At 40.1% G+C, this 24,707-nt stretch overlaps 1 protein-coding gene across 38 annotated transcripts in view; it reads right to left on the reverse strand.

The window, feature by feature from the left end:
• TRDN (triadin) overlaps positions 1-24,707 on the reverse strand; it is a 312,608-nt gene that overhangs the window by 76,171 nt on the left and 211,730 nt on the right. For 37 of the 38 annotated variants that reach the window (XM_075126696.1, XM_075126709.1, XM_075126708.1 and 34 more), the window contains 8 exons: positions 23,121-23,168; positions 17,269-17,316; positions 14,739-14,762; positions 7,985-8,035; positions 7,431-7,475; positions 2,433-2,483; positions 1,222-1,272; positions 514-564 (listed from right to left, as the gene is read on the reverse strand). In XM_075126696.1, the coding sequence (XP_074982797.1) occupies positions 514-564; positions 1,222-1,272; positions 2,433-2,483; positions 7,431-7,475; positions 7,985-8,035; positions 14,739-14,762; positions 17,269-17,316; positions 23,121-23,168 (369 nt within the window). The remainder of the gene's footprint in view (positions 1-513; positions 565-1,221; positions 1,273-2,432; positions 2,484-7,430; positions 7,476-7,984; positions 8,036-14,738; positions 14,763-17,268; positions 17,317-23,120; positions 23,169-24,707) is intronic. The other variant, XM_048844646.2, reaches the window with a different exon arrangement.

Consider the following 24,707-nt stretch of genomic DNA (forward strand, 5'->3'; position numbering starts at 1 on the left):
TGCACATTACATGATGTAGTAAAGGGAACAGGTGGGAATAGAAAAAAACCCCAAGAGTAGACTATTAGGCCTTCTTTAAGATTCTTCCCCCCCACACACATGTTTGCCAGTAAGAATTTTAAAGGAAAAAGTCTGTTGTAAACAAGATCTTTTACTGTGGAATAATTTCAGAGGGTAAGCAGTGGAAGCTTAATTGCCTGGGACATTTAAACAGAACAAAACTCGAACTAAGATGATTTCGTGGATCTTTTCTATCGCTACCATCTAGTACTCCATGATTATTATTTCTACCCTTTAAAGTAGACTGCAGGTTATATGGCAATCACTTTAGGACCAACTAAGTATCATTTCCAGAAGCATGTGATTAATTAAGAATCTAGGGTGAGATTTTGAAAAGCCCAGAATGAGTTGGGCACCAAATTCTCCAGGTGCTTTAGAAAATCCCATCTCTAAATATGGACTCTTAGTCATTTAGAACTTCTATTTTTCTATTACATATTATTCTATTTTTACCTCTTTCTTTGACAAGAACTGAAGGCTTCACCTCTTTTTCTTTTGTAGGCTCTGAAAAAATTATCAGCAAAAATTGAAGCAGGGAGGTAATTATATTATCATGCCTTTATACAGTATCTAGAGCTGTGCAACAGTTTCACAAAAAATACCAAACTAGACAAGGGTTGATTAGCATTGGGTTTTGTTAAGAATCCAAAACTCAGTTTAGTTCAGCAAGGGGTTCAGTCTGGGATCTGAAAGGCAAACTATGCTCTTTCCTAGCAGACCATTTTACCATGAAAAGATTCTATAGGATAAACTATGCCCTTAGTACACCTGAGCTCCCCCATTGTCTTCCAGGGGCTTGCACAGGTGTCAATGAATTTAGCCAGTAACTGGAATTTAGTTAACAATTCTGCTGGTGAGTGATGCATAAGAAGCAGCAGACACCAGCTCTCTCTCCAGTAGGTGCACTAGCTCTGCAGATCAGACAAGAGTCAAAAATAGTAAAACCTTATTTTTATTTCTTAATCACATGTGACTTCAGAAACACAAAGGGCTCAGATCTAACAAATAAGAAGGTGCCGTTTTTGTAACTTTTCGCAGAAGATCTGTAATTTAAGGTTAAAAGGAATTGTGTGCACTGAGCAACAATGCACTTGTTAGTGTGAACAACTGTATATTTAATAAGGGAATAGGTCATTTTTACATGTGACTAGGAGCCATTACCCTTTTCCTTTAAGGCTTCTGGAGGCTTCACTTCTTTTCTTTTAACAGGCTCTGGAAAGAAACATTTAACAATTATCAGAAGTCAGGTTAGAGAAAAAAGATGACACATGAGAAGGAAGTGAGTCATATATTTTGATATGGAAAGAGAAAACAAGACAGATGTGATAATCAAGTGGCTTTAATAACATGGAAGTAAACAGGACAATACAAAGATGTAATTAATGGAACCTTTTAGACTTAGTTTAATAAGTAAAGTAACAAACCTATAATATGCCATTAGTTCTTTTGTATTCAGAGAAATTGTTAGGTTGTCTCTCAAATAGAAAATGAATAATAATGATTTATGAAGAGGAAAGTAATTTTATACATCGGATGGCATCAGCAATGGATTTTTCCACTGAACTAAAATACAAAATGAGCACACACTGCTACAGTTCCAGTGTTAGAATTAAAACCCAGAAGATGCCAAAGGAGGCGAAGGAGAGGTTCTTTGTATCTCAGACTGACAAAAGATATGGAACTAGAGCTGGGCAATTTTTTTTCAACAAATAGTTTATTCATCCAAAAAAGCCATTTCTATCAACCCGAAACTATTCTCAACTTCATACTGAGTTGACCAAATAGTTTGGACCAAAACCAAAAAATTGAAGTGTTTTGGGAATGTTGAAACTAAACTGTTTGTTTTGACATTACTGAAACACGTAGATTTGTTGGGCTAGTTTGACAACATGACCAGAGGAGGAAGTGATAGTGTCACCCTCCTTGTCACTTTCAGCCCAGTGGTTAGGCCACTCACCTCAGATGAGGAGATTCAAAATTTCTCACAGCATGTAAAGTTCTGAAAAAATTTGATATTTCAACTTTTCCATCCCAATTTAAGACTAATCAAATTTTGAATGATCAGAATTTCACACAGCATGCAGATTCCAATTTTTGACCAGCTATGCCTTTTAATTTCAGTTTTGATGACCCTGTTGGTAGGAGTAATGTGTTTGGGCATTTAATTTTGTTATTTGACACTGAACCTACAGTATATCTTGTATGTGAGCATTTAAGATAACCTGAGTGTTAGAAAGTAGTGAATTTAGATCTCATGAGAGATTATGAATAATACCCACGTAACTCCATTTGAGACTCTTTTCCAATATTGCATAGCTATTCAGACATTTAGTTATTAAATCTATGAATTTATATTTAATTTGTGCCCTTACCTTTGTCCTTTGGAACTTCTGGCGTCTTCACAGCTTTTTGTTTTACATGCTCTATAGCAAAATACAGTGGATTTCAGTTTTAGTGACTAAAAATAATAGATGCACACATGATGCATTTTTAAAAAATTAAGAACTAGCAGGTAACACATGGTAAAAGCTAAACCAATATAACCCTTGTTCTCTCTTTACACCTTATGGCATTTTGTCTGCAATCACCTCTCACATTATGTCAGATTAAGTCCCTGATTCTTTAATACGATTCATTAGCACAGACTGCTGTTCCCAAGCAGAGACCTACTGAAGTAAATGGTACTTTGCATGGATGCAGAGATCCATGTAAGTGGATCTGAATGTAAGATCAGATTCTTAGGGCCTCAGCCAAAGCCTGTTGGAAGTTAACAGGAATCTTTCCATTGACTCTAAGTTGGCTTTCAGTCAGGCCCTTCAATTCAATACCTTAGGCGGGGAATATGTATTTTGTCTCAGTAAGAGTACTGAGCACACTTATTACATTGTATAAATAATATTATATGGCACACATCTTATTAATAACCATTTCCTACTGGTGCTAATCTGTTGGCCTCTGAAGTATACAGGTCAGTGAGCATTTGCAGGGATTAAATAGGAAATGATGTTTTCAAAGGGAGGAAACAATTTTGGACCTTTTTGAATGTCACTTGTTTGGAGTGAAAGAATGTTATCATTTGTAGGAATGCGAATTAGAGTCAGTCATAATACTTCTGAGCTGATATGGCACTTAAATGCCTAGCAGAACTACATCTCCTTGCAAAGATTACTGTAGGCTCTGGATAAGCCAATGTTAGCTAAATCCACTGTGTTAAGCCAACAGAAGATTCTCTCTAAACTAGATTTAAAACTAGTTTCCAACACTCAACAGCTGCAGGCCCTCCAGACTTCCAGGACTAGATCCCAAGGATCTGTCTTAATCCACCACTATACTCAACCTGACTTAAGACATGAGCTTTGCTAATACAAATTCATTTCCAGTGGGGACAGAGCCTTAAATTACCTGCATGCATCTGATCTGGGAGACTTAGCAGACACTATCAGCAGCACCAGAGGTTAGAGGGAGGGTGCTAGATAATCCTTCTCCCAATGTGAAGTGGGGACACACAGCCCAACAGTCCATCCCTCCCTGCTGCAGGGGAGCTCCATGAAATTTCCTAGGCGGAATGGCCCTTGAAGAAAGTCCCAGCATTCTCTAGCAATTAGGGACTAAGCAGCAGAAGCAACAACTAACAGCAGCACCAGGGGGCTATCCAAGGTGTACCTGTCCCCACTCTTCGTGAGCCAGGGCTTTAGAGACACATGGCCCCAACAGCTCCCCTCTCTTTCCATCAGCCACAGGGAGCAGTGAATTTATATCATTAAATGGTCTAAATGATGTCAACCTTCAGGCTGCTCTAACTTGTGTCAGGGACTGACCTGGTCCATGATGGCCCCAGGATCAGGGAGACATAAAAATAGCTTAAAGCCACCTTTCCCCTCTCTGCCCCACACTGGTCCTCTATCAAGCAGAGATTAATTCCAAATGAAAAGCTGTGACCCTATGATTTTAGGATAGGAACAAGCAGCAGGAGTAGATAAATTCATCAGAACAAAGATCTTGTTGTTATACAAATAATCATACTCTAGCATTAAAACAGGAGAAGAAAAGAAATAGGACATATAGTCTGAAAAAGTCCTCGCTGTCTGATTCTTTTTATTAGGCACCAGAGGACATTTACATTTACATACCCTAAGTTTCCATTTTAAAGGAAAACACAGGCTATCAGAGAAAACACTCCACTGAATGCAAAAAATAGGATTTTTTTAACTTCAAATGAACTACACACAATGCCTAGCAAGTGAGATAAAGGACCAAAGAGCAGCAAACAATACACATCTGTTTCTTTAAATAACATGTAGTGTAAGTACTGTGAAAGGGATACAAACTACTGACTTTTTTCCTTGTGTAGAAACATAAAAATAAATAGATCGCATAACTAGATAACTATAAAATAGATGCACAGGAAAGTATGCCTGCTAAGTTTCTTTGGCTTCAGACTAATCCAACAAATCAAAATGAAACCAACCTGAAATTGTTGAAGGGGCTTTCTTATTGCAGCAAACAATTGAAGATTTAGTGTTACATTTTTAAATAAGTCTCAGATTCTGCCCCTAATAGGAACATATTTCTTTCGTAGAAGAAAGTAAGTTCCTTTAGTATTGTCCTTAATTGGAATTTATTAAACCAGAAGTGAACCTGACCATAAGGGTCAGGGACATTTGATTCAGCCTTTTAACTCGACAGGGAACCACTGTTACGTTCCTACTGGCGGACTATCCACACCTGAAATTCCTCCACCTTCAACAAAAAAACGCTTCATGCTATAGCTGGTCTCAGTCAATGCGCCTCCTCACTCTTTCCTGCCTTTCTATCGGTGGCAGTAATAAGGAAAACATTCACACATACTGACTCAGTTTCATAGCAAGAGTTTTGATTCAGAGAATCTTCGTCTTTCTCTGGTTAGCCCAAAACTCACCCTGTTGCCCCAAAGAGTCTGAATTAGATACCAGGATCCCTCTTTTCTTGCAGGAGTGTATTGATCACAAAAATGTTTAAATATCTCATCCAAAACTAAAATCAATGCCTTTATTCCATTTTCCAAGAACACCAACATGGAGCTCACAAGCTCCATAACAGAGATTTGTACTGGGCCTGAAGTCCAAAAGCCTGCCATTTTGCTACATATGATTGAAATCTGAATTTGTGCAGTAGTTTCTTTTTTTGAAATCATGGCCTTCAAATGCTGAATTGATAAAAGCTGTATCAGTTCTCTCCTTTGCTTTCTCTTAAGTTGATTTTCATTAGCATGCCAAATACCTACGTAGTGTCTGCCTTTTTCTTTCCAAAAGAGATTCCGCAAACTTTTCACTATCCCATCAAAGACTGGTTGGATGGAAAGCACAGGGATATTTTTGGTTCATTATGTTTAAACTTATATACGAGCTAGTACTTATATAAAATGGATGTTTACCTCTTAATTGAGAGGGGTTTTTCACAATTTTACCTTGTATTTCTTTTACTTGTTTATTTATGTAATAAAAAAATAAAACACTTAGGCGCTGATCCCGCAAACATTTACACACATACTTAAACTTCCAAAAGGAGTGCGGCCTGACTGACTGGAAGAACAGTTACTGATCCTATTGAATGCACCTACTGACTGCATCCCACACACATAAGCTCTGATTCAGAGCTGGTGCAACACATACAGCAAGAACACACATGCAACCAACAACTGACAGCACTGAACAGGCAAAAGAGAATACAGTGGGGAAGCAAAATGTTGTCCCTGAAGGGTTACTGTGCTCCAGTGAGACTGAGTGGGTATGGGACTTGTGCACACTGCATGCATTTGGTTTTTTTGGATATTAAGTTTAATAAAACCCCAGTTTTAAAACCATCCCTAGTCTGCGAGTATAACATGGCCTTTTGAAGAAAGGAGCAACAGATAGTCATGTCCCTGACAGAGCATCTGTCTCCAAGGCAAAAAAGGTACCTCTCATCATTAGACAAAATAGCTGCATCACAACAGGGGCAAGTTTTAAATGCTGGGGAGTTTGTTTCAGGCACAGCAGCTAAATCCCAGTAGCTGACAATTCCCTAAACATACACACACACACAAACACACATCTAATGTCAATGGACATGAAAAAAACCCTACATTAATTATATGATCTAATATATTTACAAGTCTAAGAGAAAAATGCACAGTGAAGCAGATTTCTGTCTTGCTGTTAGGGATGAGGAGAAGAAACTGAAGGACAATTGGACCTGCTGTGCCCTTTATGCCCTTGGATGGGAGGGAATGAGGGATCCAGGGAGCAAGTGTGGCCCCAATGGACAGTGCTTGCTGAAAGACTCTAATCTCGTCCAATGGGATGCACCATGCATGCACACTAAAAGTGGAATTCACATGGACAATCACTTGAAGAGAGGGACTATTCATGTGTGAATGTGTTTGTGGGATAGGGGCCCTTATCATAAAGAAGCGGTAAATCAGCATGATTACCAGGGCTTGAGTATATATCTAGCAATTCAATTGCTGTCTCTTTCTCTACAGTTCACTAATTTACATGTGGTGTTACTCTACGTAGAGAACATAAACTAAATTCCTCAGTTACTCCTATTTGAAATAATACAAAATAGTTACTGTAATCTAATATAGGATATTATTATATTTGCATACGTGGTGGTACTTCTTATCCTGAAGAACATAAAGCACTTTTTAAACTATGTACATACACATATTGTTTCACCCTTGAAATGCAAGTAACTCTGGAGTGGAGGGTAGCAATAAGGTGTATGAAGGGGGCACGCCATGCTGAAAAACAGTGACTCAAGGGAAATTTTAGTTGAGTTAACCATCTATTCTTACAAAAAATGCCATAAGAAATTTTAAACTAACATGAGAAAGAAATAGACAGGCTTGCACTTCTAAAGACTCAGGTGGTTGAATGGTTGAAGCAGTGAGCTTTTAACCTCAGCCTTTACAAAGCCCTGAAGGCATGTCACTATCTATCACACTTTCATACCATTTCATATGCTAATATTTTACTTTATTCATGTTACATATATACAGGTTTATACAAGCAGTTCAATTCAGAACTTTCCAACTGCCTCTAGAAGACACTAACAATTCTTTATCTTGAAGAAGTTACAGATCCTAATCACTGATGAAGATAGTTTTCATAATGAACAAGCATTTGTATATTAATAGTTCTGTGGCTTCCACACACTAGTTAGATAACACTGCTTGACTCTCCTTTCATGGCATATATGGTAAACAAGATTCTGACAATTTTAACATTCAGATTATTTTTAAAGATAGAGGAAAGCCCCTCCTAGATTCAGTTATAATTATAATAAAGTTAGTTATGATAATTTTAAACCAACAAACATCCTATTACATTGTGTATAATTACCTTTACCTTTTAAAGCTGCAGGATGCTTTACTTTCTTTTCTTTGACATGCTCTGTAAAAATACGTAGTGTTTAATTATCAAACCAAAGGGTTAAAGGCTAAAATCTGATAACTCAGTGACAATGCTTGATAAGACAACTGATTGTTTGAAACAGTCCCCAAAACCATTTCAAAATGCAGTCAAAGACACTGATTTTGACCAGATTTAATATGCATACAAAATAAAACAACAAATTTTATGTAATTACAATGTGAGAAAAAAATCACTTAAAACTTGTCACATTTTTTCTGAAATCCTTTGCAAACCTTATCAAATGTTTCTTAATTCTGAGGCTGTAATTCTGAGTTTCACTGTAAACATTTTGCATTGCCTCAGCTTTGTTCTTCACATACAATTCAGGCAGTAATATTTAATCTGAATATTTCTTAAATTCTGAAAATTTATTTTCCTCACCAATCCAAAACCATGTTGTGTTACAAATAAAGACATCCATATATAGTGGGGATTTTAAAAAAAATCAAAACCTCTGGCAATTATAGTATTTTATGCTGTTATATTACCTTTATCCTTTGTTGCAGCTGGAGGTTTCACTTCTTTCTCTTTTACAGGTTCTGTAAATAAATATTTAGCACAGATACAGTGACAGTCACAAGCAAAAGCCTGGTTTGTGAAATGCAGAGACTGAATCTTATCAGATAATGAACCAGTTAGACAGTATGAGACTCTAGCTATACAATGGCACAAATGGCAAGAGATGAACTGATAGAAGAGTTGTGTGAAACCTGCCTGTTTCAGGTCACAGTGTATGTTTTGATTTCGTTATGAAACTTGCAAGATTTACTAAAGTTTAAATAAGCAACCTCCCACAGGTCCAGGATACTCTTTTAATCTTAGTTGCCATCTGAAGGGAGCAAACTGACCCATTGCCAACTCTCATCTCTTCAGATAATGTTTTGGTGACCCACTTTCACCATCTTCATTTTTCAAAGGGTCAGCAAAATAAGCTGGATACTTTTGAATCCTCCCAGTATCTTCTTGGGAACAGATAGTCTGTCCACCCTCCTCCATTCTTTTTTAACAGGTCAGGAAAGATACCTCTGCTCCTAGTACTAATTTAATGCTTTGAGGTGCCTCAACCCCTTAGTGAAAGTGCATTACATTACATGGCCAGCAGAAACAAGAGAAGGACTAACAATCAAAAAAGAATCCTACTAAAAGTGGAAACATGGACAAATTGATAAGAAGGAGAACAAAAAAGAATAGCACAACCATGTAGGAACAAAATCAGAAAGGTTAAGGGATAAAATGAGTTACCCTAGCAATGAACATAAAAGTCAATAAAAAGAAGTTCTTTGAAAACATTGTAAACTAGAGAAAGATGAAGGAATGTAGGCCCTCTATTTAGTGGGGAAGAGAGGTAATAACTGATGACAACAAGAAAGCAGAGATGTTTAATGCCTATTTTGCTTCAGTCTTCACTAAAACGGTTAATTGTGATCAGATACTCAATGCAAGTAATATTAACAACAGTGGGGAAGGAATGCAAGCCAAAATAGGGAAAGAACAGGTTGGAGAATATTTAGACGTTAGTTGTATTCAAGTGGGCAGGGGCTGATGAAATTCATCCTAGGGTACTTAAGGAACTAGCTGAAGCAAACTCAGAACCATTAGTAATTATCTTTGAGAACACCTGGAGTATCAGTGAAGTTCCAGAAAACTGGAGAAGGGCAAACATAGTACCTTTCTTTAAAAAGGGGAACAAAGAGGATCCAGGGAATTAACGACCAGTCAGCTTAACTTTGATACCTGAAAAGATACTGGAAAGAATTATTAAACAATTTGTAAGCATCTGGAGGATAATAGGGTCATAAGGAACAGCCAGCATGGATTTGTCAAGAACAAATCATGCCAAATCAACCTAATTTCCTTCTCTGTCAGGTTTATTGGCCTACTGGATAGAGAGGAAGCAGTAGACATGATATATCTTGATTATAGTAAGGCTTTTCACAGAGGCCCTCATGACATTCTCATAAGCAAATTAAGGAAACACATTCTAGATGGAATTACTGTAAGGCGGGTGCACAGCTTGTTGAAAGATGGTACTCAAATAATAGTTATCAATGGTTCTCCGTCACACTGCAATGGCATATCTAGTGGGGTTCTTCACAGGTCAGTCTTGGGCCCTGTATTATTCAATCTTTTCATTTGTGACTTGGATAATGGAGTAGAGAGCATGCTTATGAAATTTGAAAATGACACCAAGCTGGGAGGGGCTACAAGCACTTTGGAAGACAGGATTAGAAATTAAAAAAAACTTGACAAATCAGATAATTGGTCTCAAATCAACCAGAAGAAATCAATAAAGAAAAGCGCAAAGTACTTGACTTAGCAAGGAAAAATCAAATGTACAACTACAAAATAGAGAGTAACAGGCTAGGTGGTAGTACTGTTGAAAAGGATATGGGGGTTTGAATGGATCACAAATTGAACTGGAGTCAACAATGTGATGCAGCTGTGAAATAGGCTAACAACAGCCTGGCATGCATTAATTGAAGTGTCATATATATGACATGGGAGCTAATTGTCCCACTCTGCTTGGCACTGGTCAGGCCTTAGATGGAGTACTGTGCCCAATTCTGGGTGCCAAACTTTAGGCAGGATGCGGACAAACTGGAGAGAGTCCAAAAATGATAAAAGATTTAGAAAACTTGATCTATGAGGAAAGGTTTAAAAACTGGGCATGTTTAGTCTTGAGAAAAGAAGACTAAGTGGGGATCTGATAACAGAGTTCAAATATGTTGAGGACTGTTATTAGAGGATGGTGATCACTTGTTCTCCATGTCTACTGAAAATAGGCTATGAAGTAATACACCCATGAAAGGGTGCTATCAGCAGCACCCTGATCACTGACAATGCTGCAGCCTGAGGAAGGCTGCAGGCCCAGCTGAGGACAATTATACACTTTCTGGTGGGGGATTGTGAGCAGCGGGGTGACAATCATTGGGCTAATAAGGTAACAGGGGAGAATAAAAAGGGAGGAAACAGGAAGCAAGGGAAGTTCAGGAGATGGCTCTGGAGATGAGTCTTGGCTGGGGGAGTGAGGGCTGCAGGAAAGCCTACCCTTGCTGTAAGCCTATATTGCATGGTATTACTACATAAGAGGGGAACAAACACACACACCTTGGTGAAAAATAACCAGCCCAGTGTGTGTTTGTGATTGTGAAACCATCCAAACTGGCCAGGCAGTGCGGTTCACTAGGTAGTAACAAAAGTAACCTGCAGCAAGGGAGATTTAGGTTAGATATTAGGAAAAACTTTCTAACTATAATGGTAGCTAAATTCTGGAATAAGCTTCCAAGGGAAGTTGTGGAGTCCCCATTATTGGAGGCTTTTAAAAACAGGTGGGACAAACACCTGGTCTATGTTTATTTGGTCCTACCTCAGTGCAGGGAGATGGAATTTATGACTTCCTGAGGTCCCTGACAACCCTACACGTCTATGATTCTATGACTTTTTTGTTATGTGGTTTGTACAACTCCTAGACTAATGGGATCCTGATCCATGACTGCGGCTCCTTGTTACTATATAATTAAATAATAATTTGCAGACAAATAGTGGTGGTGGGAGGTAGACCACTGACAGAAGACAAAATATTTAGGAAAAGCAGGCCTACATTGCTCTCTGCCACCCTTCCCAGCCCTCCTAGGAAAGTGTGAGAAAGATCAGTCATTTGGCTTTCCTCTAAGGAGCTAGGAGTGGGCCAAGAGTTCCAGTGCTTGAAGATGCTGGAGAGCACCGTGGCAGAAGACAGCCTAGCTTTCCCTACAGAAAATAACAGGCCTGGGTCTACTGAGGGAGCAAAGTTGTGCTGGGAATAGGAGTGCAGGTCTGAAACTTCCCAAAGTTTGCTGAAAGGCATGAATAACCTCAGTGACCTTTATTGGCAGACTGAAATCACACTTCACTTGTTCTCATTATAGTTTTCTAAAATGTGGCATACCTCCAATGTTTAGTGATTTATCAGTGCAACAATGAAGCTTTTTGTTTCTGTTTTAGTACCGTGCTCTTTGTAGGACAAGTCTAGTAGCTGTAAATGTGCATATAGGGAATTCAGTTATAATGAGACTTTGCTTATTGCAAAGTTGACCAAAAGTTGATAAAACCTCATTTCTGGTTATAGAATCAGAGAATAGTAGGGTTGGAAGAGACCTCAGGAGGTCATCTAGTCCAATCCTCTGCTCAAAGCAGGACCAATACCAACTAAATTATCCTAGCCAGAGCCTTGTCAAGCCGGGCCTTAAAAACGTCTAAGGATGGAGATTCCACCCCCACCCCCAGGTAACCCATTCCAGTGCTTCACCACCCTCCTAGTGAAACAGTGTTTCCTAATATCCAACCCAGACCTCCCCCACTGCAACCTGAGACCATTGCTTCTTGTTCTGTCATCTGCCACCACTGAGAACAGCCGAGCTCCATCCTCTTTAGGAACCCCCCTTCAGGTAGTTGAATAGTTTTGACACTGTCTCCCACAGTATTCTTGCCAGCATGTTAAAGAAGTATGGGCTGGATGAATGGACTATAAGGTGGATAGAAAGTTGGCTAGATTGTCGGGCTCAACGGGTAGTGATCAATGGCTCCATGTCTAGTTGGCAGCCGGAATCAAGTGGAGTGCCCCAAGGGTCGGTCCTGGGGCCAGTTTTGTTCAATATCTTCATAAATGATCTGGAGGATGGTGTGGATTGCACCCTCAGCAAGTTTGCAGATGACACTAAACTGGGAGGAGAGGTAGATATGCTGGAGGCTAGGGATAGGATACAGAGGGATGTAGACAAATTGGAGGATTGGGCCAAAAGAAATCTGATGAGGTTCAGCAAGGACAAGTGCAGAGTCCTGCACTTAGGACGGAAGAATCCCATGCGCCGCTACAGACTAGGGACCGAATGGCTCGGCAGCAGTTCTGCAGAAAAGGACCTAGGAGTTACAGTGGATGAGAAGCTGGATATGAGTCAACAGTGTGCCCTTGTTGCCAAGAAAGCCAATGGCATTTTGGGCTGTATACGTAGGGGCATTGCCAGCAGATCGAGGGACATGATCGTTCCCCTCTATTCAACATCGGTGAGGCCTCATCTGGAGTACTATGTCCAGTTTTGGGCCCCACACTACAAGGAGGATGTGGAAAAATTGGAAAGAGTCCAGCGGAGGGCAACAAAAATGATTAGGGGTCTGGAACACATGAGTTATGAGGAGAGGCTGAGGGAACTGGGGATGTTTAGTCTGCAGAAGAGAAGAATGAGGGGGGATTTGATAGCTGCTTTCAACTATCTGAAAGGGGGTTCCAAAGAGGATGGCTCTAGACTGTTCTCAGTGGTAGCTGATGACAGAACAAGGAGGAATGGTCTCAAGTTGCAGTGGGGGAGGTTTAGGTTGGATATTAGGAAAAACTTTTTCACTAGGAGGGTGGTGAAACACTGGAATGCGTTACCTAGGGAGGTGGTGGAATCTCCTTCCTTAGATGTTTTTAAGGTCAGGCTTGACAAAGCCCTGGCAGGGATGATTTAATTGGGGATCGGTCCTGCTTTGAGCAGGGGGTTGGACTAGATGACCTCCTGAGGTCCCTTCTAACCCTGATATTCTATGATTCTATGATTCTAATACTGCTATCAAATCCCCTCTCACTCTTCTCTTCTGCAGACTAAATAACCCCAGTTCCCTCAGCCTCTCCTCATAAGTCATGTGCCCCAGAGTTATAGTTATAGTGAAACTATAATCTGTAAAATAAATTACTTCAGTGTATTCATGATCATATAGAGAAAGAGCCCCTTTCTCTCAAATAGTTACATTTACAAAAGAAAAGGTCAGGAGAAAGTTTGCTGAATGAGGGTTCGGAAAAAATCATTTTATTGGGATAGGTCTTTATTTCATCCTTTAAATATACAAATTGTCTGTCGATCTTCTGTTTTTCAAATGTCAAACTCTGCAGTCGCTGTTTCAGCCATCTGATGCTCCAAGCATAGAAAAGAAATAATTCAATGCCAATGTTGTGAAACATAGTGTTGCCTATCTAATATTACTATCAAAAAGTCAAATACTAAATATATGAATATTTAATACTGAGTCTAATATAAATGTTACCGTCAATGAAACATAGAGCTAAGATTGAAAATTATTAACTACATCTTTGTACCTCTATATTGTAGGAGTCACCCAACGGCAGTCCTATATACCATGCTACATCCTGCAACACCCCAAAGTACCAAATGAGTGGGCAAAAGATGGAGTTTCTGTCTTCCGAATCAGTGTCCTTACTGCTGAATGCTTATGTCAAGACCCCTTATGTGATTTGAATGCAGCTTTTGTGGTCAATTCCAGCAATGACAATAAATTTAATTATATTAGCAAAATAAGCCAGCCAGCATCACACACTGCTAAACCCATTAAGTTCAGAAGCCTGCTTATAAGAACTCAGGCAATGTGCATCTCCATTACTAACAGCACCGTTATTGCATTATTCCAAAAGATGTCACACCAATGATTTGATTTCAAGAGATCAAACACTTGTGAATTCAAAGCCTGAATCATTACTGACTAGGCCTTACATTCCAAGTTATCCAATAAACTAGAAAGCCATTCAGAAAATGCAGCTGAGATTAATGCCATCTCCAGGAAAAGCTTAACTTTTGGGATAGTGCTGGATCTGATACAGAAGTCACTCACGAATTAGAAGAAAGCTAGGAAATACTAGCTTAAATTATAAATAGATATAGGACATATTGTGACTAGATGAGCAGTCTGAGATCTATCCTATAGTTGCCATTGAAATACTATATTATAATTATGGCAAAATTATAGTCTGGTATGCAGGATAGCACCACTAATTCACACCAAGGCCTCTGTTATTTATTCTACACTGGTTCTCAGAATTAAACATCTACTGACATCAGAATACGCAGCTGATATACTGAAACTAACGGAGTCTCAGTGACAATCAGAGAGAAGAATTTGGTCCATAAAATAATAAGTTTTTTGTAATCTAGGTTTGGCACAGCAGTGTTACAAAGGGGTGAGAAATCTCCTCATGGCCAAGAGAAGTAGAGAGTAAACATAATCCTCTGCGCTAAAATAGAAAAGAATTGCTTAGCATTTCCATATGAATACCTCTGTTTACTTGATTCTATTCTATCTAATCAACCATTCATCCATCTACCCCTCCCATAATAATAATTAATAATACTTGACTCTCATATACTACTTTTCATCTGTAGAGCTTAAAGTGGTACTGAGTCAGTTATAGGGAAAATGTATGATAGAGCTTACTTGTTTCTTTAGGCTTTGGTTTATCTAAACAAAAACAAAAACAAAAAACGTCTTTAGAATAACCTTTGTTTCTTGTAGAAGCAAAAATTTAATTCAATAAAAATGGGCTGTAATAGAAGAAACCTATAAAAATGTCTTTAGTCAACAAACAAGAGAAATTAACAGCTCAGGATTAGATTGAAAGTCATTACCATTTTATGATTGCTTGGCAGCGTACGTGAAATGAGTTGATGGACTCAGTCCAATTTGTAGCAGACATGTAACCACCCTGCACGCACAAAAAATACCAAAACAACCTGTACAATTTTCTACTAATTAGCCACCTTTGTAGCAGTGTCCAGTAATCCAGGAAGTATTGTGACTTGGGGTACTTCTACACGTCAAGCTGAAGGAGTAACTTCCAGCTTGAGTAGATGTACACACACCAGCTCTAATCTAGCTAGCCTGCTAAAAATAGAAACGTAGCCCTGACAGAGGAGCTATCTGCCCAAGAACATACCTAAGGTCCTGAGCAGGATTTTATTTGGGATGGCTAGCCTGTCCTGCCATGCTCGCTACACTTCTATTTTCAGTATGCTAGCTCGATCAAAACTAAAATGCATATACGTACTCAAGCTGGAAATTACCCCTCCAGCTCAAAGTGCAGACAGACCAAGAGCAAAGAGGAAGTAAGGTAAGTAGTAATTCACTGCTAGCCTCTACTGATAACTTAATATCCTGCCCCTCTCCCCTGCTCCTCACTTGCTCAGCTACTTTTGGACACTGAATAGGGGGATGGAGTTAAAGCTCTGCCTGTTCCCCGAAGCTCTCCAACTACCCTGCTCTTCCTGCTCTCCTTTAAACGTTTTGCAAAGGTTGCACCAATCTCTACATTTCCACTAACATGAAAACAGGTAAATATTATCAATAATATTTTTCCTACCACTATTTTGCCCAGTTCCATATACTAGTGATTTAACATCAAAGGCAAAACAGTTTTAATACCTGAACATTTTATTTTGAAACACCAGAATTCTTGTTAGGGTTGTTAAATTAGCAATGCTGCTAACTCGTGATTTTATTACGACTCCCAGTATTTTGTGTTGCTCTTAAAGCCCCAGCCCCTAGAATCACACGAGTAGGTGAGTATCTTAAAATTAAAACTGTATTTTTAGCCCTCATGTTTGTGGAGAAAAGCTTGAGTATATGACCTAAGCAAACCCTTAAGGCTCAAAAACCAAAGGTAAATAAATAGAACCTCAAATGATGATTTTTTTTAACAAAAAATCTCATGATTTTTAACCCATCTCATGATTTTGGGGCCTCAATTCCTGAATGTTTGGGATTGGCAATACTGAACTAGCATTACAGTAGGATGGATATTTTTCCCTTCCTTTTCTTACTGAACACTGGAATCTGACAACTAATATCACAAGTGATGTCACAGCTCAGTTTTAGATGCATGTGCGGGATGGTGCAGCGAGTGAGCTGCTAGATCTACTACATCATAGTCCACCATAGGAGGCCTGCAGCAGGCCTCAACCAGACTACTCAAGTGGTCTTTGGCTCATCTCTAGGGTGAGAGATAAAACGATATCTCCTAGCATCCAATGCAAAGCCCTTTTACTGAAGTTTTTCAAAAAAAGACCAGAACTGTACTCAATGGGTTTTTACATGAGTGTAAGGCTACATCTACTGTTGGAGCAGGGGGTGTGATTCCCAGCTTGCACAGATGTACTCACAATAGTTCTCATCAAGCTAACACACTAAAAATAGTAGTGTAGCCAGGGTAGCAGGGCAGAGGCAAGTGGCAACATAGGCTAGCCACCTCCAGTACAAACCGCCTAGACCTCATGCAGGTACATACTCAGGATGGCTAATCCATGCTGCTGCTTGTGTTCCCCAGGCTACCTTGGCTACACCACTAATTTTAGCATACTAGCTCAATGAGAGCTACTACAAGTATGTCTATGTGAGCTGGGAATCACACCCCCAGCTCCACTTGTAGACGTAGCCTAAGACGTGCCTCTTCTGTTCATCAGCCTTCCAGTTTTTCTTAGGATGCAATGCAATCTCCAGATCTTCGTCAAGACATAGCGCTAGATCCTCAGTGGTGTAAGCTGGCACAGCTCTGTTGATTTCAATGGAGCTACGTTCATTGATCCCAACTGAGGATCTGGTCCACAGATGTTTGACGCTCCACTTGCCCTACCACATGATTGTCTCTCTTATTTTTAAACGGGGACCCCATGTTGCTGAATGAAAGTCACCCTGCAGGACAGGAAATCTTCTATGGGACAGGTGAAATATTAAGACGCCAGAATGGTTTAGTCACTTGAAGCGTCTGAGTGTGTTTTGTATTACATAAGCGAGAGACTGAGCCAGAATCCTATCTGAAATTCTCTCTTCTCTGGCAAACTGAGCAGATCAATGGCAGAGACTGATAGAGTAATTAATTTAAAGGTTATTGCCATGAAGCTGTCTGGTTTTCCCCCTGAGCCATTGTCTTTCTAAAGCAGATAATGTCAAAATATTTCAAGTTTCTCTTTACCTTGCTCCATTGCCTTCACTGTTTTTTCTTCCTTCTTTACAGGTACTGCTCCAAAACAAAGATAAGGTTTAAGGAAGACTTCCAGTCAGAAGTGCTGCCCCCCACACAAAGCCTTTCTCAAGTAATTAAATGTCTACAGATTTCTTTGAAGGAAATGATTTCTAAGTCTTGTGACCACAAGAGAACCTCTCTTCCTCACAATCAACTGGTAACACATTTTTGACCTAACTTATAAAGAAAAGGAGTAAAGTGAAAGGGGATACTTCATTTCTTTCAAAAACGAATAATACAACATTTCCTTCTTTGTCTTGAAAGAAACCTCAGGCCAGGTTGTGATGAGCCTGGCGCGACTGCACAGAGAGCCACACCAGAGGCTCTGCTTTGCACAGTCATGCAAGGGCCTCCCCCAGTAGCAGTCCCTATACTCCATACTAATGATGAGTGCCCGTACAAAGCCCTAATATACGCGGCTTGCTGAATCAGGGTCTAAGCACATGTTTCACTTTAAGTATGTGAATAGTCCTACGGACATCAGTGGGACTATATCACTGAAATACGTATTTAACTCCCTTGCAGAATGGTGTGATAGATAGAGATTATTTGGTCCCTGTGATTATTTAGCAAATCAGCTAACAGGTGGATGGCCAGGAAGTGGGGCCACACCCACACAAGAAGGTTACGACCCCTCCTGGCACATGCCCAAATAGAGGCCTTCATGTTTTCTGAAATTTAACATGACATATTTGGGAATAAGTGTATTTAATAGAATGTATAAGTTCTTGTTATTTAGGGATGAAAAATTTGTTTAGCGATAAAGTGTAGTGCCAGTTTAAATCTGGTCCAACATTTAACATCTGTAAAATGCAGTTCTTACAAATCCTTAGGCCAAATGAAATCTCCTGCAGTGTTTGAAACACAAAATCTGTGGCACTAAGAAACTGAAAGGGAAAATGTCTTAACTGAATTTCATTGAACAAGTTGAGAGAAATGCAAAAAGTAAACAAAGGATAAATTGCAAGAGGTAAACTGTGTTCAGAAAATTATTTTACTTTCAACAATCTAAGGCATTTTTGCTAACATAGGTAGGGTCCTACCAAATTCACAATCTATTTTGGTCAATTTCATGGTCACAGAATTTTAAAAATCATAAATTTGATGCTTTCAGCTATTTAAATCTGAAGTTTCACGGTGTTGTAATTGTAGGCGTCCTGACCCAAAAAGGAGTTGTGGGGGGGTCACAAGGCTATTGTAGTGGGGGGTTGTGGTATGGCTACCATTACTTCTGCGCTGCTGTTGGTTGCGGCGCTGCCTTCAGAGCTGGGCACCCGGCATGGTATGGTATTGCCACCCTTACTTCGGCCCTGCTGCTGGCAGGGTGCTGTCCGCAGAGCTGGGCGCCTGTCCAACAGCCACCACTCTCCGGCTGCCCCGCTCTGAAGTCAGCAAAGAAGTAAGGGTGGCAATGCCGTGATCCCCCTGCAACTCCCCTTTGGATCAGGATCCCCAATTTGAGAAACACTGGTCTCCCTCCTGAAATCTGGAGGTAAAAGCACACAAAAGACCATATTTCATGGTGGGAGGCCAGATTTCACAGTCCGTGGCACGTTTTTCATGGCAGTGAATTTGGTAGGGCCCTAAAGATAGGGAAATAAATTTATTTCTTTGTATTGATAGTGTTTTCGCTGTTAGCAGCATCCTTTTCATTTGGTGTTTTTCAACCTGGCACAAGAAAACATTCAGTATAAAACTTTATGCTACAGCCCATTGCAAAAAAAAACACATGCAAGGATTTTGCTTTTAAAATTAATGTAAATACTAATGACTACAATCTGCCATATTTACTCACACTGAGTAGTCCCTGTTGAAATCAATGGAGCTATTTACAAGGGTCTTGATCCAGCAGCATGCTGAGGACTCTGACCCCGCTTCACCAAAACATGCCAGCAAATGCTCAACTTTAAGGCCTTGTATACACTACAGAGACTATCATTCATAACCACGGCATTGTAGCTATGCTGGCACAGGTGTAGTGTAGATTCATCCTACAGCATCAGAAAGGTTTTTTTTCCTGTTACTGTAAGAAAACCACTTCCCTTGAGCGATGGTCGCTAGGGCAACAGAAGCATTCTTCCATCATCCGAGCTGCATCTACACTGGAGGTTAGATCAGCAAAGCTACACTGCAGGTTGTAGATTTTTCACACCTGTGAGCACAATAGCTATGTTGATTTAAATTCTAAGTGTAGGCCAGGCCTAAGAATGTGAGGAGTAACATTGACTTCTATGGAACTTAAGCACTTAGCAAACATGAAGCACATACTTATGCAGGGCCATCCCACAACATTTTGGCACCTGAGGCAGGGAGCTCAAATGACGCCCCCATGCTCCCTCGCTTGGGCTAAAACTTTGAAAAGTCTCAATTCTGCCTTCTTCCTGTTCTACTGCTCTGCTACCTACCCCAATAAAGGAGAACTAACAACTTAAAATGCCTTGTTCAAAAAATTTAAGTAACACTTAACTTTCAAATGCCTGAACAGCAAATGTAACTTTTCTTGTCTGCATAGTAAACCCTGGCATTTTCATCTGTTTGAATAAACAAAGTGGTGCTTTCCGTGCCTTCTTGGTTGCAAAGATTTGAACTGCTTCCTGAAGGTCCACAGTCTGGGCCAGCCCATGCTCTATTGAGATGGCTGCAATGCCAACCAGACTCTCCTATGTCACTGTGGAGCGTAGATGTGTTGTTATTAACTTCAGCTTGGAGAAGCTGCGTTCTCCACTGGCAACTGTTACAGGAAGTGTTAGAAGTATGCACAGAGCAACAAAAGCATTTGGAAAGAGGGTGGTCATCTTATTTGTGCACATATATCCAGAACATCCTTTGGAGTTGATCCTGCTGAAATGTATCTTGAAAGGGCTTTCAGTTCATCACCTAAATCACTCGCATCAATATCGCACGTGTCAACATGTGTCAACACTGTCTCTAGTGCCCTGCATTGCTGGTGTAGGTCTTCTTCAGTTATAGTGAGGAGTTCTGGAATATCATACAGCATCTCAAATATACTGCTGTGTTCCTTGAGCTGCATGAAATGTTTTTCAACTGACTGCATTGCACAATCTAGCACCTGGTTAAAGAATTCAACTTTGAATTGTTGTTTGGGATCTCTTATGGGATTATCCCATGCCCCGTAATCAAAATGTCGTCTTCTTCGGTGACTCTCGTATTCTTAAATGGGTGGGAAAATAGCTTCAGTGTGAAGTTCCTCTGGCAACTTCTGTGCACTCTTCAGAATGTTTTAAAATCCCTCATCTGACCAGTAAGACGGTAGGTATGACTTTGCTTTGTCCAGTTGTTCCATTGCTCCAGATATATCAAGGTCAGCACCTTGGAGTCTCTTGCTTACAACATTTATTTCAAACAGTACGTCATGCCACAACACTAAGCCACACAGAAATTTGAAGTAATGTATGTTTCTGGTGATTCCATTTCCCTCTGCCACTGTTCTCCCACGAACAGTTCCTGTCAAAGCATTATCCTCCATAATGGCAACTATGGCATCATCTATCTTCCCAGTTCGGTGTTTGATAGGCTTTTTCACCTCAACTCGACTTTCCCATCATGTGGCACTCAGTGGTTTCAGTGTCAGAGAGGATGTTCCCAGATGTTGCTTCCAAATTTGCTTCCAAATTTGCCATCAGTGAGTTGATGCAGAGAAAAATACATAGATGCTTTGAATTACACTAAAAAATTCAGCAGCCTCACTGGAAGCTGATGCTGCATCACTGACCACCAAGTTCAATGAATGAGAACTGCATGGCACAAAAAAAGCTCAAGGATTTAACTCTTGGATCCGTGTCTGTACTCCTCTGCTCTTTCCTCTCATGTTGGCACCATTATCGTAACCCTGACCTCTCATGTCAGCTATCACAATTCCTGTATCTTCCAGCTTTTTAAGAAGCACATTTGTCATACCAGCTCCTGTAGTATCATCAATGTCAATAAATTCTAGAAAATGCTCTCTGACAGTCACCATTACAGGGACATTTCACTAGGTTCTGTTGTTGTTACAAAATGCACAATTAAAGTCATTTGTTCCATATGGCTGATGTCAGGTGTGCAGTCCAGAATAACAGAGTAATTTCTTTCTGACTTCAGCTCTGCCACAATCTTCTGTTTGACTTTTGTTGCCAGTAACTGTATGATCTCATTTTGAATTGTTTTTCCAAGGTAGTCGTGTGTGTATGTTTCTTGGGTGGTGACTTTTCTTAGACGCTCCTGGAGTACAGCATCAAACTCAGCCATCAGCTCCACAATTTGAAGGAAGTTTCCATTGTTTGGCACATACAGCTGATCTGAAGTGCCACACAGTGTTAGGTTTTGGGTAGCAAGCATTCTCACAATGGCAATAGCTTTTTCAGAACATTTTGCCAGTAAAGAGACTCTGATGTAATCTTCTCTCGAGGCTGATCATCTATGGTGGCCTTTAACCTTAGTCTCATCTCAAGCTCTTTCCACCTATAGAATGCTCTCTGGTAATTTGCTGCCTTCTCATGGCATGCCAGATTTCTAGCCAGATTTTTCCAGTCCTTTTGTTCCTGTAGAACCCAATGTGGCTGGAACATTAGACTGGAAGAGTTTGCAACAAAAACAGTATGCAACATTCTGGGTTTTTGAGTACATAAGCCATGGCCTCTCCGCTTTGTCACCATTGGGGATTTCACGCCAGTAACGTGTTGGATGGAAACTTCTATTTTCATGGTCTTTGGGGAACATGAAGTTTTTCACTTGCTAGGCCTATGCAGTACAAAGAAGTCCCTCAGGCTACTGCTCAAGTGGGTCCACAGTCTAGGGTCATCTAGACTTAAGGAACTAAACTCAGCAGCAGCTGTTTCTTGCGCCTCCACCACACTCTTCTCTGATCTCCACTTTTCTTCAGGTTACATACATTTGAGATGGGGATATGGATGGTGCAGTAGCTGCCAGGTCACCTGCACTCTGACTAACTGGAAGATCAGGCATCTCCTCACCACTCACATCCTCACTAAGGCCAGAAGGGTCACCGTGAACATTTGTGTCTATGTGTCTCAGGACAGCTCCTTCCTGCTTCGATAGAAAAGCTTCCTTTGCTTGCTTTCGTTTTCTGAATGCTGCCCCAGAGGAGCGTTTTCTTCTTTCACTCATGACTGCTGTTCTGTGCCAGCTATAGTGGCTCTCAACACTCAATTAAAGGGGACAAATAAGCAGGCTGGTAGCAGGACCTGAGTGAGGGAAGATATCAGCATCTTAAGGGCCTAACTGGCTCCGACTACTTACTTCAATTGACTGCCTATTCTCCTCAAGTGGGTTCAGGGAAGCAGCAGGAAACAGGAAGCTCCCTGAGAAGCTGGTGTTAATCAGTCCAGGCTCCTGGGGGTGCTAGAGAGGTACATAAAAGGATCCTCCTCCTCTCTCTCCCTGCAGCTCCTGCTGCTTTCTGTTATTCCCTCTCACCTTTTCTCCTGCCTGTCTCTTGTGCCTTCCTTCCTCCAGCACAGCACTCCACCATCTCTGTGCATCTAGAGCAGAGAGAATGCATATGCACCAGCAGCAGACACAATTTTCTACACGCTGGGTCCTATGGCGCCCCGCACAGTCTGGCACCTGAGGCGGCCGCCTCAGTTTGCCTCATGGTAAGGCCAGCCCTGTGCTTATGTGCTTTACTCGTTTAGCAGGATTGTAAGGTACCACTCGCTGTGAACAAGAGCAGTGAAATCTGGTACTAAATGAATTTCAAAATGAACATATAGTCACAAAACTACTATGATAAGGACCAAATGAATTTTTAAGCATGCTTGTTTTCTCCAAACTACATTTACCTTTCTTACCTGAAACCGCAACAACTTCCTCTTTGGCTCGTCCAGTTTCTGAAAATTCAGAACAATAATGGAATGAAAAACAGTCTGCAGAAATACTTCAAAGATACCAGACAGCAACCCAAAACAGCATTTGCTATGAGCAAGACTAAAAGAGCAAAGGACAGTAAAACCAGCTGTAGAATATACGGCAATATAAAGTGCTTCTGTTAATGAAAACAATCTTTCTGATAATCTTTCATTTATCGAATCAGGGGAAATACATGGCAAAGAGAAGAAAATGATGAGAAAGCATACAAATGAAAAAAAATATAGATGAAGTCATTCTAATCTATATAATCTGCACATGAAGGCCTGAGAACCAAGAAGTTGATAGTAAAATACATCTACTGAAAATAAATGGACTTGACTAACTCAATTCACTCAGCAGGCATATAACAGGCTAGACACAAGTTTAAGTTTCCTCAAAAACATTATAAATCTATGCAGAAGAAACTTTTGACCTTTTGATACCTTGTCAGATAAATCCTAAAGGAGCTGAATAGCAAGTGCCAGAACTTTTCAAGTGTTAAGAAAAAGATGAGCCTGACTTGCAAAACTCAGATCCAGATTTCCAGGCTTCCAACATTTGAGGGCGTTTGGATTCAAGGTTTTGGCTAAGTCCATTAAAATAATAGAGGTCAATCATGAAATTTGATCCAGATGCCAAACCTTACTTTCCCACTTCCCCACATTCTGTCCCCACCCTGCAAAAAAGATTTGGTGGTATCTAGACTCAAGGGGTTTGGTTTGGACCTGTCTTGGGTTAGGAGACTAGCTTTTCTCCATCACTGAACAACAAAGCTTAAAAGCAAAAACAGTAATAAACTTCCCTACTCTGTCATAATTTTCACTTTAAGATTCTTTGCCCACTGGGAAATCTCTTCAAAATTACCAAGTATCACTCAGAGCTAATTAATTTTCAAAGCCGCTGCATTGTCATTTCTATACTAAATGGGTATAAAGCACATTTTTTATTCCAGAACATAGACAAAGTTCATGCTGAAATTAAATGTGTTCCACTGAATGTAAGAAATCCATGTAAACATTCCACTAAAGGTATGGAGATATTTTGATATATGAAACACCAACATGGCTGCACTCCTCAGGGACAGTGCAGATCACTAAGCCCACGTCAAAGCATGTGACATCTGGGAACAAAGTATTCTCAGTCACCTCCTGCCTCCTAAATCCCCCGCCATCTCGCCCCAAATAAAAATCAAAACAAAATCAATTTTTAAAAAGTAAACTAAAAATGTAAAATGTCAAAATACCCCTGTACTCCAAGCAGAGTTTTGACCACAAAAAGGGAGGGTGACAGAGACGTCATGAAACCTACTACAGATATTGCCATTTCTATAGATTTTATTTGGAAGATGCCCAGATACTACAATGATGGGCAGCTGTATAAAACTCTAAGATAGGTAAATGACTTGACAGACACTGACATTACTGATGCTCAGAGCGTAGTGTTGCATAAAATTCCCTAGGTTTGCTACATTCATTTTGGTTTGATTATAACAGAATTTTTATAAAAATGTGTTATATTCA

The sequence above is a fragment of the Caretta caretta genome, chromosome 3 (assembly GCF_965140235.1).
Source record: "Caretta caretta isolate rCarCar2 chromosome 3, rCarCar1.hap1, whole genome shotgun sequence".
Classification (NCBI taxonomy): Eukaryota; Metazoa; Chordata; order Testudines; family Cheloniidae; genus Caretta; species Caretta caretta.